Source organism: Cariama cristata, unplaced genomic scaffold (assembly GCF_000690535.1).
Source record: "Cariama cristata isolate BGI_N322 unplaced genomic scaffold, ASM69053v1 scaffold16331, whole genome shotgun sequence".
NCBI lineage: Eukaryota > Metazoa > Chordata > Aves > Cariamiformes > Cariamidae > Cariama > Cariama cristata.
Window position 1 is genome coordinate 65,458 of NW_009597752.1, and position 16,789 is coordinate 82,246.

General features: G+C 36.7%; 1 protein-coding gene across 1 annotated transcript in view; it reads right to left on the bottom strand.

Annotated features, from left to right (window-relative positions):
* Positions 1-16,450, bottom strand: part of MAP3K4 (mitogen-activated protein kinase kinase kinase 4) — a gene marked incomplete at its 5' end in the record, with an annotated part of 54,606 nt that extends 38,156 nt beyond the window's left edge. The window contains 5 exons of the mRNA XM_009709041.1: positions 221-378; positions 2,952-3,098; positions 8,124-8,366; positions 12,682-14,060; positions 16,260-16,450. Of these exons, the coding sequence (XP_009707343.1) occupies positions 221-378; positions 2,952-3,098; positions 8,124-8,366; positions 12,682-14,060; positions 16,260-16,450 (2,118 nt within the window). The remainder of the gene's footprint in view (positions 1-220; positions 379-2,951; positions 3,099-8,123; positions 8,367-12,681; positions 14,061-16,259) is intronic.
* Positions 16,451-16,789: the final 339 nt, after the last annotated feature.

The window sequence follows — 16,789 nt, forward strand, 5'->3', positions numbered from 1 at the left end:
GACTTTCCATAGAAGCAGTCATTCCTGTTATAGTTAGAATAAGAGCAATTTGCACTTACTGCATCCTATAGCTATTGTAATAACCCATAAATTCACAAAGACTCACAGCTGCTTACTGAGGTTTCAAGAAGCCCAATCTAGGAACTCTGAACAATTGCTGACTTGAGTACATATCTGGTATAAATCAACACCATAAGCAGAGTAATTAAATAAAACCTACCAGAATAGTTTTCCAGCTTGAGCTTCACCTCCTCTTATACAAGGAGTTATTTCTTTGGTGAAATTCCATTCTTCCTCCAACAGATTTTTTAAACTATGAGACGCTTGAGGTAACTGCTGTAGCATTTGGATCCAGCTTCGCATATAATCAAAGTAAACCTGCACATGGAAAGAGATAATTTAAACAGAAATCGTTACACAACATGCAACTAAGAACTGTAACTTCTCAAATCAACAAACAATCTCAGTATTATACAATTTGCGGAAAATATTTCTACAGCATTTTTTGTTTGCTATGACTGAAAAGGGGTTCCATGTTTCCACACAAAAGGTGTAATTTATGGCTCAGGAAGCATAAAGTGCCACTAAAATATTAAATACTATGTCCCCATGATACTTTTCTGAAAATATTGACAGTATCACCACCTTGCCTGCTGTGTTGCTATTGACCATTGTATCAGTGAATACCCACAGTGACCAGAGTTTTTAAAGCTGAACTACTGAAAACCAGTCTGTAAGTCTTTTATTAACTGGATTATTCAAAAAGGTTTTATCTGAACATATCCTCCTGGGTATGGATAAGTGCAGTGAACAGGCTTATCAGATTCTCTGTTATACCTTGTGCTCCTCAAGTCTCATCTCTCACCTTTATTTAATTATTAGTTTTAAATCAACATAAAAATCCAGGTAAGTACAATTTTTCTTCAAACACCCACCCTTCAGGATCACACTGAATGTAAAAAAAATAGCTGCAATTTGTTTTAGTTCAATAATCCATAACATCAAGCAACATCCCTCCTTCAAAATGGTTAAGACAGTTCTGATTGGTTTCAGATGTTTCTGGACCACACTGTAATAATGCCAAGATCATAGAATCATAGAATGGTTTGGGTTGGAAGGGACCTTAAAGATAATTTTGTTCCAATGAAATGGGCAGGGACACCTTCCACCAGACCAGGTTGCTCAAAGCCCCATCCAACCTGGCCTTGAACACTTCCAGGGATGGGGCATCCACAGCTTCTCTGGGCAACCCGTGCCACTGCCTCACCACCCTCACAGGGAAGAATTTCTTCCTTATATCTAATCTAAATCTTCCCTCTTTCACTTTAAAACCATTATTCCTTATCCTATCACTACACTCCTGATAAAAAGTGCCTCTCCATCTTTCTTGTAGGCCCTCTTTAAGTACCAGAACGCTGCTATAAGGTCTTCTCAGAGCCTTCTCTTCTCCAGGCTGAACAACCTCAACTCTCTCAGCCTGTCTTCAGAGGAGAGGTGCTGCAGCTCTCTGATCATCTTTGTGGCCTTCTTCTGGACCTGTTTCAACAGGTCCATGTCTCTGTTATGCTGGGGGCCCCAGAGCTGAACACAGCACTGTGGGTGGAAGGGGGCGGTCTCATGAGAGCAGAGTAGATACAGAAAACCTTAGAACTCTTTTCTGGCTCAGGCTGTAGCCCCGTTCTTGACCTTATTTAATTTGCCTTTCACTCTCAGCCTAATTCCTCTTCCCATACTCTTCTTAGCTACCTTGCCTGCCTATACAAGGAGTCCACAGGAAAACATAAAGTTCCCCACCCCACCCCTCATTAATCCTATCTTAACTTTTTGATTTCGTACAAGTTTTCCCTATCCCTATTTGCAGTTCAATCATCTCTTCAGCTCTCTTTGCCCAGCTGTCCCAATCTTTTGACAATCTTGACCATTCATCCAATGTTTCTGTCCTGCTCCTGGCGCTACAGTAATCTGCAACTCTGAATAGGTACAAACTATGATTCTTTGAAGCCTGACATTTTTTCCTATTTACACAGTTTTGTTACCGTCCCTTCTAAGACATAGAAAAAGCAAAATCCTCATACAGTTAAAACTGCTGCCAAAGTTCAAGCTCTTGCCTCAAAGCACAAAAACATTGCAGTTACCTAAAAAAACAGGTAAGACATTTCAAAATGGAAAAGACGAACCATTTTCCTTTCATCTAGTCAGGTCATTTCTGCTGGAAGTTTCTAGAAATTCCAGATGGAGATGAAGGCAGGCACACAGCATAAGAAACTTTAGGTAAAACAGTATATTTTCACCATTGTAGGCAACGAAAAGCACGTAATAGGAAAATGCATGAGTACTCAACAAAAGATGGTACTAACAGCTCTGCTGACAAAACACTAGTGATGAAGTATTGAGGTGTATCTTCAGGGTTTTTTGTCCCACAATCGTGGGGACAAAGCTCAAACAACTCACAAAAGAATAAAAATCAGTTACATCCAAGAGAACAGTAATTTAAACTAAACCTACTAAAGAATAGTTCATTTCATAACTTTCAGAGTGTTTGTCTTGAAAATATTTAACTTACAGCAATAATTAATACATATTAAGAATAAGGTATCACTAATGAATGAATGCAATACCAGGACATGATGTTAGTTAAACAACTGTTGGTTTTTTTTATTCAAGACTAAGAGGTAATTAAAAGTTTAGTTTAAATGTATGGCATTTACATTTCTATATATGAACCATTCTATTGTAAATACAAGCAATTTACAAGTATGCTGTACCACAGTCCAGTACACAAAAATCAGTATTGGAACTGTGTTACAAGTCCATTAAAACAAGAAAATTATGTTGAAGTAGCACAACAAAAAAATGAGCAAGATCTATAACCAACAGGGACAACAGATATCTATTAGCAGTATTCAGATTAATACTAGAACTCCAAATATTTTCTCCTTTTTGAAGCTTACCATTAACATTTTATGCAGGTCCTCTTCAAAAGAGTCAATGTTGCAATCAATCTTTTGTAAGTCATCTAACACCTCCCGTAACATAAACTGGTAATATTGCTTCATTAACAGGCCACCCTTCAGAACCTCTTTACACTCTCTCACTAGCTGCAAGAGAAAACCCAGAAACTGCCATCAGTCAAGACATTACTCTTAAATTCTCCCCGGGAAGTGAAAGCATAAATTTGTCGGTCCAGTTTGTCTAAATATGTTGGTTTATCACTACATAATTTCTACACTTTTTAGAAATTAATACAGTCACTTTACATGTCTGAAGGAAAGACATGACTAGTTTTCCACGATTATTTAATTGCCATCATGCCATTTGCCACGTCACTGCAAATGGAGATGGAGGTAGATGTTTCAGATTTCACTCCCTGTACAAGGCCACAGCAAGCAACTGCCCGGATAGTTAAAAATTCAGAAGTGGGCAAGAGGGCTCAAAATCATGAAATCACCAGTTTAAATGGAAGCAAGTCAGGAACAATCCGCAAAGTGTTTGACATGCTTAGAGACCTATGAGAAATGTTTAACTACAAGGAAATTCGTTATCAGTCTATTGGGCAGGTGGCCACAACTCTCAAACCCACGCGAGACCTGAACAGTTAGCGTTTCTTCTCATGCCTCCCTGGGCAAGGCTAACATGAGGAAAGTTACCTTTTCAGCCAAGAAGTGGTCGCTTTTGGCCAAACAGCTGTCACCCTTCCCTGATAGCTTACAGTTTTTATCTATTTGAAGAAATGTGCACAACCACAGACATAGGAGTACACAAAGAGCAACAGTTTGAAGCCTACAGTAACAAATGTCTGTCTTCCAGAAGGTCTTCCAGTGCTATGTGTGTATTCTTCCGAAATTATTATCAGTCTCCAGGTCTGACAGGCCCTGACCTTTTCTGATCAACAACTTCATTACACTGAGACTCAGAGGAAGAGAGGGGTTCATTTGGAGGGTCAGAGGGAATGGAATTGTTGGTTAGTTAATCTGCTTTTTAAAACCTCCTATAACGGCTGTCCTTGCAAAACAATGTATCGATATAGTGGACTCAATGTATGAGAAATTATAATGGCATGAAAGCAAAAAACATACAATAATGTTTATAATATGACAGGCGTCTTTGGAATCTTTTACAGGCCAGAACATGCTACACTGTGCTCCCCTGTGTGCAGAGGAACAAGGGCAGTATTTTGAACTCTGTGGTTTAAAACTTGTCAAGTTAGGTGAAAAAGGAAAAAAAAGCTTTTTTTAATAAGGCAGAAATCCAATAATTACACATTTATATCCCTAACATGTCATATATTCAAAAATGAATGCGCATTTTTCACTCTCCGCTCAATCACACCCAGTGTACTGTGTTAACCTATTGGGGCCTTTTGCCCTTGGATCCACAAAGTAAAACTAACTTGTTCAAAGAATTTAAAATTGGTATTTAACTACCCATTATTCACAGAGACAGATGGAACTTGGCAATATCACTTGTCCATAAAACTTTACTATACAGTATGGCATACCTTAGAGATACATGCAAAGTTCACTTCAAAAACTCAAAAAGAGTAACATTTGTCCATTCCAAAATAAAATAGTCTCAAAATTTCATTAAAAATAGATATTTTTTTTTTGTTTAGATAATACTGCTATACAGTGATGTGTCATGCTACTGAATAACACAATATAGGATTTACAAAAAACCCTGTAGTGCTAATTTTAAGCATCAGCTTTTGGAACTGAAACTCACAAGGCAACAGGTATGCAAAACATATGGTCTGTAATGAGCACACTAAAGAATGTGCAGCTTAAACTGAAAAATATTATCACTATTATTGGTTTATTTGATGGGTTGCTTTTTGTTTAGGGAGTTTGTACAAGAAGTTATTTTCTGCAAAGCAGGTGGGGCCAGTCACACAGCCTCCAGAATGACATAGTTCAGAGCAAGAAAGTTTATATTAATTTTTCTGGGTTTTGGTGGTCTGTTTTTTGCCCCTTGCTCCCCCCCATATTTACCTGACATATAAAATAACAACCTGTCACCAAACATTCAAATTTTTCTGTTCCAGTAATTTCCAAAATTTACATCACACCTCCTCTAAGTGATCTATAACTGTGCCCGAGACACAAAACCTGATGAGGCAGAACACAGTAACTACTCAGTACGCTGTGACCTTGCTCCAAGGGGTGTTAGTCACTTACCAGAAACCAGGTAGGTGTGACTTTTCACTTTTCACCTAGGTCAGACTACCTTAGAGTTAATGCATGCCACATGACAATAACAGACCATAAGCAGTCTGCACAAAACATTGATGGCTGACATAAGGACTGTGGACCCAAAAGGTACCATGTGTTGTTAAGATCATCTAGACAGTCCTGACCATCAGATATCATTTTCCCCATCTAAACACACATCCTTTAGCTGGCTTCTTCTTTAACCATTAAAACATATGTTCAAATACTAGCTGGTTCACAGGTGTGTGGATAACAGAACTGGTAATTAAGAAATCAGCCCCTGCATCAACATGCAATATGATATTGTGCTTCTAGTTACCGACTTAAACGGGTGTTGATGAACAAGAAATTACCTATTTGTAAATTGCATTTCTCTATTACAGTATCCAATAATCTGAAACTAAAAATCTTCTAGCAGTATTGACCTAATTTCTCCACCAATTTTTGTAAGGAAGAAGCTTTTATGAAATGACAGTATCACCTACTACCTTTTTGAAGATACAAACTGGTATGAAAGATTCAGAAAGACCTGATAGTTATTTTGCAGAAGATCATGGTGCTATAAGACACTCAACACAGGTTTTACCAGACAAACAGTGTCTAATTTAACTACCTAACAGAAATAACCCATGTGCACATACACACAGTCCCCCCTCCACTTCTCAGCACAAATGCAGAACTTGAGAACCATCTTGAACTGTTCAGGAACAGCACAGCCACCACATAATGGCAAATTGCCACTGAAAGAGAACAGCTCTCTGATAACACAGGATCATCAGGATTACAAAAGCTACCGCTGAAAGTGAAACACGGATGGGAGGGCTCAAAAAAGGGGAAGCTAGTGAGAAAGGATGGGTAAAAAAAGCACACTATAGGAAGCATATAATCTGTGTTGGTTTTCTTTTTGTGTGTATACTTTTTCTTGCAAACTAATTTTTTTAAAAATAGAATTGACCTGCTAGAGTAATCCAAAAATTTAACCTCACCTTGGAAAAGCTGAGTATCACGACTAGCATGCTCGATACATTCAAACAGTACTGCTACACATTTCAAATGGTACCAAAAAGTAGGAGACACTTAAAGGTCTCAGTGCCCCAAATGACACCCACTAGGTCAATCACTATAGAAACCAAACTGCATAGCGCTACATACATATGAAGAATGATTCAAGGGACTGGGTTTGTTCAACCTGGAAAACAGAACGTGCAAGGGGAATCTAATCCGTTTTCCAATGCCTAGAGGGTAGTAACAGAGAAAACGGGGGCAATCCTTTTACAAGGATGCACGGCGACCCAACAAGAGGCAATAGGCACAAGTTGCTTCAGGGAAGTTCTGTCTGGATACAAGAAAAAAATGCTTTACTGGAAGGAAAAATAAATGCTAGAACAGATTGGCTGGAGAAGCAGTGGAATCTCTCTCTCACTAACAGTATTCATGATCTGGCCTAACAAGGCCCTGGATAACCTAATACAGGGCCCAGCTTCCAGAAGGTTGGACCAGAGTATCACCAACCCAGACCTCTCTAATTCTGTAATACTCTGAACTTGCAGAACAAAACAGACCCCCAGGTTCTGTTTTGAGCCTGCTCAAGATTTTAGGAATTGTAATTCTTCAGGAAACAAATAGATCTATTTGTGAAATAGCCTCCACAGCTCCTTTGCCTGTTGAGAAATACTGCATGGGACAGCAAGCATTTGCTCAGTTGAATTCGTTTTTTCTGTTAAATTAGCAAGACAATATACACCACCAAAACGGTCTGTAACAAACACATTGTTTTCCAGGAAGAAAGTGTCATTTTCACTTAAGCTCAAAGTCCACAAGGAGAATAAAAAAAAAAAAGTAAGGGTGAAAAAAAAATAGCCCCAGCCTCGGGGAAAAAAGGATATATTGTATATTGTGCTTTACAATACAGTATGCTATAGTATATTTTACTATGAGTCTTAAGATTGAAATTGTAGGTACTGTGCTTTTGGCTGTAAGAGCATCCAAAATCCTAGAGTACCAAGGAAATAAAAACGGGGAGAGTAAGCTGGGGGGAGTAAGGGGCAGGTGGGAAGAAAGAGGACTGAAGTTTATTTGGGACCATAAAGTAACCTAGCTATTGATTTTGGAACAGGAGATAACTGGAATGTGAAATCATAATCAGTCCAAGAGCTTACTTAAATGATTATCCTTAAAGGCCACCTGATAAAATCCTGATCTGGTTATGCTTGCCAGGGAGGAGGGAGAGGACTTCAGACCATTTTAGTATGTCCTGGTCTAGACTTTGAAAAAATTGCATTGATCTAAACAGCCTTCATTGTATCAGGTAACCACCATAAAAGAAATCCTCATACAACATTCTCAGCCAGTGACAGGACTGACAATCTTGAGTCACTATCCACAGAAAATATCATATATTTATGCAAAACAATATGCTGGGAAAGATGATTTTTGGTTGGTTGGTTTTCCTCTTAATCAACTTTCACTATGTGACCACCACATGTTGGCAGAGGTCTTACCTTCGCAAAGAAAAAAAGATCGAACTAAGGAAAAAAAAAGAAGTGTATAAACCCTTAAAACTGGTTATGCTGCCTAAGAAACCCAAATGGAGGAAGATGTGCTAGACAAGGTTATATAGCTTACAATGCAAATGGAACAAATACTGTTTACCTTCGCTGGCTGATAATTCCTTAATCAGCAGTTTTGATCTAGAAGTCTAATTTAGAGAGGTATATATGACCAGTTGTTTACTATGCAAAAAACAGATCTCCATATGAAATACAAGACTATTTGTAAAAGTTATTAAATAACTAACTATACTATTTCTTAAACTAATCCTCTTTAAACCGACAACCTTATCATAATGAAATGATAAAGTAATTTCAAAGAGGAAATATAAAAAAAAAAAAAGAACACCAAACAGTTGAAGCAAACCTGTTTAATACTCAAAAGAGATGGTTCCCCAGCAGGTCTTTGTTCCAACCTTAGCTTGAGACATTCATGGATAACATTGAGCAGGACTCGGCAGAGGACCAAGAATGCAGGTTCAAAAGATGGTAAATCCATGGATTTCAGCTCCTCCCATGACACAGTGCTGCATTTTTGCTCACAACAAGGTGGGGAATTTAGTAACTGCACGTAATCTGAACACAACATGGGATCTGGAAATTCTGAAAACTGTAACAAGAAATAGGTATCATGAAAAGGATCCTTAAATTCTTTAGGATGCTGCGTTTGCTTAAGGCAGCATGCACAAAATTATTTTTTAAAGGTAAGATTCTATTAACTGGCAAAACCACCACAGAAGTTTCAGTTTCTCTTATTTTTTTTTTTTTTTAAAGCTAACTTTTAGGGTTATTTTCCTCATTATTTGAGGATCATCAGGCTGAGGAAAACAATTATGGACCCTTGGAAGTGAACAAAACGATCTCTTACTTCATGTTTCTGTTTTAAAATTATTAAAGCATCCATTAAAGCTGGAGATTACATCACTACACAGGAAGAAATTTCTGTTTGAGGTTATGATGAACATACAAGCTAAGAACATAATATATTGGAACATACATTCAGGTCATTATAAAATACAATACTTGAAAATTTCAAAATATATTAAAAAAATAAATAAATCAAAAGGTCTTACACCAATGACTATCTAGAGAAACAAGTTTGCAGTTGGCTGTGTCAAGCGAGTAACCTCGTTCCTTTTCAAATACATAGAGCATATATAATATAAAACTCCACACTGTAAAATCATACAATATTCAAGAAAGTATCACTAGCTAAATTGAACAAAACTATTGAAAAAATAATTTATGAACTTTGGTAGATACTAAGAAATTGAAACTGAAATTAAAAAAGAAGATAAAATATAAACATATCAAGCTGTTTTTTTCAATTCATTTAAATGAAAATTACATTTAAATGAAATTACATTTCTAATTAGAGAAAATAATTGAAACTATCTGAAATAGACATCTTAGTTATCTAAACTATATACCCTGTGATAACATTCTAAGCAAAGCTGTACATGTAGGTACTCTGGGGTTTAATTTAGAAAGAAAATCTGGACTGCAAAATGTGTCCAACTCTTAAAGATAACAACACACCATGCATCAAAGGATAAGATTTGTTTCAGGTTAAGTTTGTTTTATTCTAATTCTTATTTCACAGCTGCAAACTAGGACACCGGAATATCCTTCCTTCTTATATTAGCCATAACTAGCATTTTTTATGTTTTTCTTCAGCACTACATTTAAATAACATCACTTCAAAGGAGGTGAAACATTACCTGTGATTGTATCAAATGATAAAGTGCTGCCTAGACAGTTAAAAAAAAAATCTAAGACATTTTTAAGCTTTTTATCTAGCAGAAAATAAAAAAAAACCCAACCGTTTATTCCTGTACACCTACACACATTGTTTTGACATTTGTGCCCACAGTGTTGTACAAGCTCTGCTTTCTCAGAAGAGTCGCACAAAATTACAGCTACTGACAAAGTCAGTTTTCTTACTGGTTTTATTTTTTAATATTGTGATGTTTCTCAACTGCCATGGCAGATGGAATAGCATATTCATTACTGTCTAATGTTGGCACAGAGCATATTATGCACTGCAGATTCTTAAGTGGTTTATAAAACCACTAGCTCATTCTGCAGAGATAGCAAACATGTATGAGTGGGGATTTCCTCTATATCTAGTTTAGTTGAAGTTTAATCACTAGTTGATCTACAGCATAAGAACTTATCTTATTAGATGGTATATTAATGTCATCTTTTTACTAACTCTCTTTTAAGGAAGTGTATAGCACCAGAGCTAAAGGTTTTAATACAGGAAGTTTTCATTAATAACAGATCATGAAAATACTACACTTCTACAGCACAACAAAATATTTAAGAACTACAATCCTCACTGAAATGCAAATATAGCATTGGAAAATTTCTTCTTATAAAAATATTAAAGAACTAGTCTATGAGCAAAAATAACACAAGAAAATTGAATAAACATGTTATTTCATTTTCTAACAGAAAGGATAACAGCACATAACATTAGAGCTTAGTATTAGACAACTAAACTTGTATTGTTCCATTTGACTAATCTTAATCTTCAGCAGGCCCAATCTGAAATGTTTGAAGAGACTACCAAATACTTCTTATAAACCTCCCAAGAAAATAAAGTCCAAGCCATTTATTGAGGTCATACATAAAATCCATACTCAAAAGTGCAGCCAGCTGAATAAACAAGCAGGTACACAGGCTTAAATACTGTTCTACTAAAATAATATCCCTGATTTTGTAAACTAAAATAAGAAATATTAGCCATTTTCTTTAAGAATCAAATCATACAACTTCTACACAAAACAAACCCTATAGTGCCTAGAGCCTTGTTGATGTATCAGATCCTATGAATGAAACTTGTGCTTTAAAAAACACTAAAACCAGCCATCTGTATAAACATTTACATACATTTAAGATGAAATAAGCATTAAAATGGATACAGTGGAAGAATCCATAAAGCACATTTTAGATGAAGGATAGTGTTTAAGTAACAACAGAAATGAAAGTATGTCCAGAAGTGTATGTACACAGTAAAGATACAAAAATAACAGAAGTAACAAAGATTAACAAAACACTAACAGCTCTGGCTGCATACAAATATCAAACTGAACTGCACTACAGAAACCCAAGACACTACATTCAAAGTACTGTCAGATGCAAAGACCAAGTAATTCAAAACCATCTCTTCTACTTTAGTCTGATGTCATCTTTTGCTGCAGCACAGCAGTACATACCACACTTCTGACAAACAGTATTTTTTTTTGACAGCGTTCTTTTAATTTTGAGGCAGGAAAGAAGTTGATAATTTTACAACATTCACCTTCAGTCATAAAGTCATTTCTTAAAAGAGGTCAATATTCCAAAGAAAATGTAGTAATTACTAAAAATTAACATTCAAAGAATTTGCAAGCGTAGAGAACAAGGGAGAAAAGATTAACCTTACGTCTTACACAAGTCATCCAATGTTATGTTACCAAAAAGTTTAATTGTGTGAAGCTGCAGCAAAGACTCTAGCTACCAGTGTTTCATTAACTTGTTTTAAGAACCCTTATGAAGTCAAAACATTTGAGGTAGTTAGCAATTTCAAAAATACATCCAAAGTAGTTTTCAATACCCTCAAATTATGTTTTATCAAGGGTATTCCTACCTATATATTAAGCTGAACTTTTCATCTAAGTATACATGGTTTGGGGGTACTTTTGGTTACTGTAACAGATACCTGCAAGTTTTGCTTAGGCACGTGACTCTTTGGAAATACACAAAGATTTTCTTAATGCAAAACTTCTTAGAATACAAGTCAAAACCAATTAGAGAATAAATAAAAATTCAACTAATAGCTTCATTTTTACAGTAATATCTTTATTTGTACTGTTGCTACTGCAAAGTTTTGCAAAATCAAATAAAAATTAAATTTATTCATCCTAAAAAAAAAAATAACCCCCAAGGGAAGATAAACAATTCTTGTTCCTTTTGCAAATGTGACAGTCAACACTAAGAGATCAGCAACATGTCAAAGACCACATGTTGTGTCCATATTAGAACAGGCATGTTAGCTAAGAAATTTCTTTTCATCCAGAATCCATGGTTAGGCCCCCCTCTCAGTGCCACTTTATCAAAGAGGGAAAGTAATCTTTACTACTAGTACTTCCTAATATAAAAACACCTACAAGTTAGGTAACAGTTTGTACTCAGAAACAATATTCTGCCTTGAAAGAATTAGTGACAACAACTTACCATATGAAACTTCAGCTACTGTCCTTCGTTTACTGCTTATTTTGTAATTTTGTTTTTATTAACTTACAATCATTCTTAATTAAGAATATAAAATGACCCAAAGAAAAAAAAATTAAACTAAGAGCCAGCTGAAGAATGCAACATGCTAACATGACTTGCTTTCATAGATTTCACGGTTAAGAGAGTCCATTCATTTATCCGATCTGGCCTCAAGTGTAACGTGCCACCACAGTACTTCATTCATTTAGATGAGGAAAAACCCAGAACAGCAGCGACGTTTTCATAAAGGATGTCTTGCAGAGAGATATCCAGTCTCGAAGATAAGAAAAGGAAAATGACAGCTTCCATCACTGATTTTTCTCATGATTCAACTTTTGTGCCTAATTTTCCATTGTAATTTTTCTGACTTATGGCTTTAGATATTAGAAAATGTAATGAGCAAAGATGTTATCATAAAAATGTCATTTCAATTACAAACAAGAACAGAGAACTAGCTTGTGCTTCACACAAATCCTAATTCAGGTCAAATGACAGATTCATTTCAGTGGAAGCAGAACTGGCCTATTAATCATAACATACATTATCTTTCAAAAATGAACAAAGCAACCAAAACTGTCATAAGATCCTAATTCCTCCAGTTTCAGTTAGAAACAATACAGCAGGGGAGGTACTCCTGTTATCCATTCACACTAGTAGCGACCTACCTCCAGCTGGTGATCACTCCTTACCAACGCCATACGGGCTCTTTGCAATGAACCATGCATTAGCTTGTGCAGTCTTAAAATTAGCTTCCTCAACCCCATTTGCTTCAGTGCTTTATCTACAAACGGCCTGTAAATAGAAGTCAAACAGTGTTGGCTGCAGCTTGCCTCAGCACTGCATTCTGGAATAACCCAAGAGGCGGAGTCATCCTCAGACTCAAGCCTATCAAGTCTCCTTGAAAAACGGTCCTGAAAGTCAAAATTTGGCTTATTAGTAAAACTGTTCTTGATGGCTTGTCTAAGTTCCTCAACATTCTCCTCAGAGATTTGTTCTTCACCATCGCTCTCCTCTGTGCATGTTCCTGAAGATTCCTTTACTTCTGTTTCCCTATCAACTTCATCCTCTGGATCATTGTCCTTAGACGGTCGAGGAGAAGGGATTTCAAACACTGGCCAGCCAATGTCAGAAAGATTTTTGATGCCCAATACAGTTCCCATAATCCTTAGTTTTTGATTTAAGTCTTTTGTAATATTTAACCATAGACAGAGCGCCTGCACTCTGTCTTGGAAGTCCCTTGCAGCATACTTTTCATAGTCCTTTTGAAGAGCCTGCAGAGATGGATAAAGTGCTTCTATATACTCTAGCAGCTCCATTATCCGCTTTACTTGCTCAAATGAGACCCGCTGGCGATGGAGGTGTTCATGGTAATTTGAGTAACCGAAAGCACTAGTTCCACGTGTTGCTTTGCAAACTCCTTCTCCTGAAGTACCGTTGAGACTGGCTCCATTCTTTACACAGGAGAAGCTTCCATAGTTCACTTTGAAGGTCAGGATTTCATTGATGATATCAGGAATAGCTTGACGGGCTGCATAGAGATAGAGGTCTTGGTCATTAATGCTCCGGCCAGCATGCCAAGCTTGCAGCTCCAGCCAGATCAGTTCATTGGATCGGTTCAGCCAGACAGAAGAGGTGTTTTCCTGTCCTCTTTGCTCCCTGTCCTTTTTCTTTGAGACTGAGGTAAGTTTTAACAAAAGCCGCAGGGTTTCAAAGAATTTTAAGCGGTCTGCCGGGCAATCAGTCCTAGAACTCTGGCGTGCAGTTCTGGGTATTGGCATGGGCACAGAGACTGGAAGCTTAGCATTGCTACAGCCAAGGCTGAGGTAAGGCTTATTGAGATCAACATCTGGAATTGGTTTTTTTGGCAGAGACCCACCAACTGAGTCTAACATAAATGAGCACTGCACATTTTTCTTGTGATCTCGTTCTGTTGTCCTCAGAGTGTCTCGGATCTTTTTTCCTTGCTTATAGCTGTGCTCCTCCACATTCTCAATGGTTTTCCCATTGTCTTTATGCACAGACTGAGTTGGCACGCTCATTTTCTCTGCAAGAATAGAGAAAAAAAAGAAAGATTGTGACTGCCAGAACAAGAAAAAGCATCATTCAATTCAGCTCCTAGGTTGAGCATAAAACCAAAATTTAGTACCACTGAAAAACAGGTAGAGGAAGAACTAAAACTTAGTCTTGGAAATATACCTGACAATTCTGCAATACATGAGTATCAATGTTGTAACTGTATGAGTTCCTACTACTAATTTTATTGCAGGTTTGTAATATAGTCTTAAATTAATTTGTAAAAACAAGTTCAGCTGTACTAACAATTACCTTTAGTGCTACATGGGGCAGCTAGGTTTCATGACTAAGCAACGATCAGTTGGTGAGAGGGGGCACATAGTAGAGTCTGGGATCTTAAAAAGCTCATTAAAAAAAATTACAAAATGAACTTCAGGAACTTGATAGGGCTAAGAAAGAGGGGCAGAGGGAGGTTCCCCTTCAAGTATGAAGTTGCAGAAATTTCATACTAAAAAGCAGACGGGCACTGTTTTTTTACATAGTCCCTTGATGCTGAGCACGTATTGAGGATCAATACCTTTATGAGAAATAGGGAGCTGCAGTTTATCCCTGCTATGAAATATTATGCATTACAGTTATTTGGCATCATAATTTCTCTGTTTAGAAAGCCCAGAAAGAAACAAGAAAAGTCACAGAAAGCAAGGAAATGTTATTACATAACTACCATATACAGAACTAAATAAGGTTAATGTTGCATTAAAAGAGTTTACCTTAGCCAAAAGGCACAATTAAAAGCCAGTAAAAGCAGCTTAATAATTCCTATGCCTACACAGCTAACCAGCAAGTATAATGAGATTTATCTCCAGTTTAATTTAAGGAAGAGATCTTTTGGTGAATGCTCTCTTCATAGTGACATTATTCAGAGGCTGTATGAAATGGAAGGGACCCAAAAGCTTTGAAAGATGTTTGCATGGGCCCTTCTTTTATTACGAACTTGCATTCCACAACTCCATGCAACTGAAGAACAGACTGTACTCCCTTACTCATACTAAATTGTTTACCTTCTTCTCCCCTACACTTTACCTTGAAAACGTAATCCTTGCAAGTAAATGCACTCTGTGATAACATTTCCCGTTTCCTGCGAAGCAACTTAAAAAATTGTTTCCAAAATATTAACTGGCAATAGTCAAGCTGCCATAACAACTCTGGCAAATAACCTTGTCTGACATTATTTAAAATTAAAAAACACAAACACACACCACCAAAAAAAAAATCCCACATACACAAAAAACCCTCACCAAACCAAACCTAGGTATGTTCTGTATGATAATACTGAACATACTATCTTAAAAAATGGTTTTTTTTGTACCTATCACAAGATCAGTAAAACCACTAAAATTGTACATTTTTTCTTTTTTTTCTTGGAAGGGCAGCTTGAAAAGATGTAGCTACTGGATGTTTTTTACAATTATCTTTTCAACAAGCAATTACCATATTCTATATCTGCTCAAAATTAAAGAAAAGCTTAAAATTCATACTTTAACCTAAAAATGTTTTATTTAATATTAGTTATCCTTACTTAGTAACATTAGGAAAAAACATGTATCAAGTACCTTTCATTTTTTCCCAAAAACCAAAAAGCTTATGACTTTCCCAAAAAAGCCTATGACTTTATGACCAATGCAGCAACAGAAGTAAACAGTGGTAACTACAATTTAATTGCTTCAGTGACACTAAAGACTAAAGCATAATCAGCAACAACTTTGGTTTTTATAAAACAGACTGTGAAGAGCTTCAGAACATGAAACTGGGGCACAGAAGAAACTACACCGTTACTAGAGACCATAGAATCACAGAAAAAATTGATTGGAAAATACCTCTGACGGTAATTTTTTCCAACCTCATGCTCAAAGCAGGGTTTATTTCAAAACTAATTTAGCCTGCTCATGATCTTATCCAGTTGTGTTTTGGAAATCTCCAAAGATGGAGATTCAACAACCCAACAAACTCTGGCAAACTGTTCACTGTTTGACCACTCTCACAGTAAAATTTTTCTTCTAATACTCAAAAGAGTTTTCCCTTGTTGCAACTTATGACAGCTGCCTCCTGTCCTTTCATCACACCTCAGTATCTCACTCCATCTTCTGCATATCTCCTCCATCAGGTAATGAAGGGCTACCGCTACAACTTTATGGTCATTTTAAGAAATAAAACAAAACACCACACCTACCTTTCAAAGTGGAACGGCTAGCAGGTCTCCCAACGTTATTTTTCTGATGCTTTGTTGACATACGCTTCATCTGGCGGGGTGTACTAGGAGGAGAAGTTCCATAGAAGGTGTCAGCACTTGCTTCATCTGATAATTCCTCAGGGTCAGACTCAGAGATCTTGCAAGTAGCATCTTCTGATTTGCACTCTTCCCTGTAGATAACAAGTTAAACCATGATGTTAAAGAATTTTTACTTGCAATATCTGTTTAGAAAGCTAATCCATCGATAACTCCCAACTAGTCGACTTTCTGTATTTTCCTGCCACAGCCATGTATATTTATCCCAAGTTTTTTCACACCCATAAGGGCAACTTTCCAATCAAGCAAGCATAAGCAACATTCAAAGAGGACATATAGCCAGAGTGTCACTAGGAGAACACAGTGTAAACATACATGTATATGTAATATATTTGTTTCTGAGGAAACTTGTGGCAAGCCTAAGCTAAGAGGTACACGAAACAAACAAAGGTTCAAAAAATACAATAATGCAA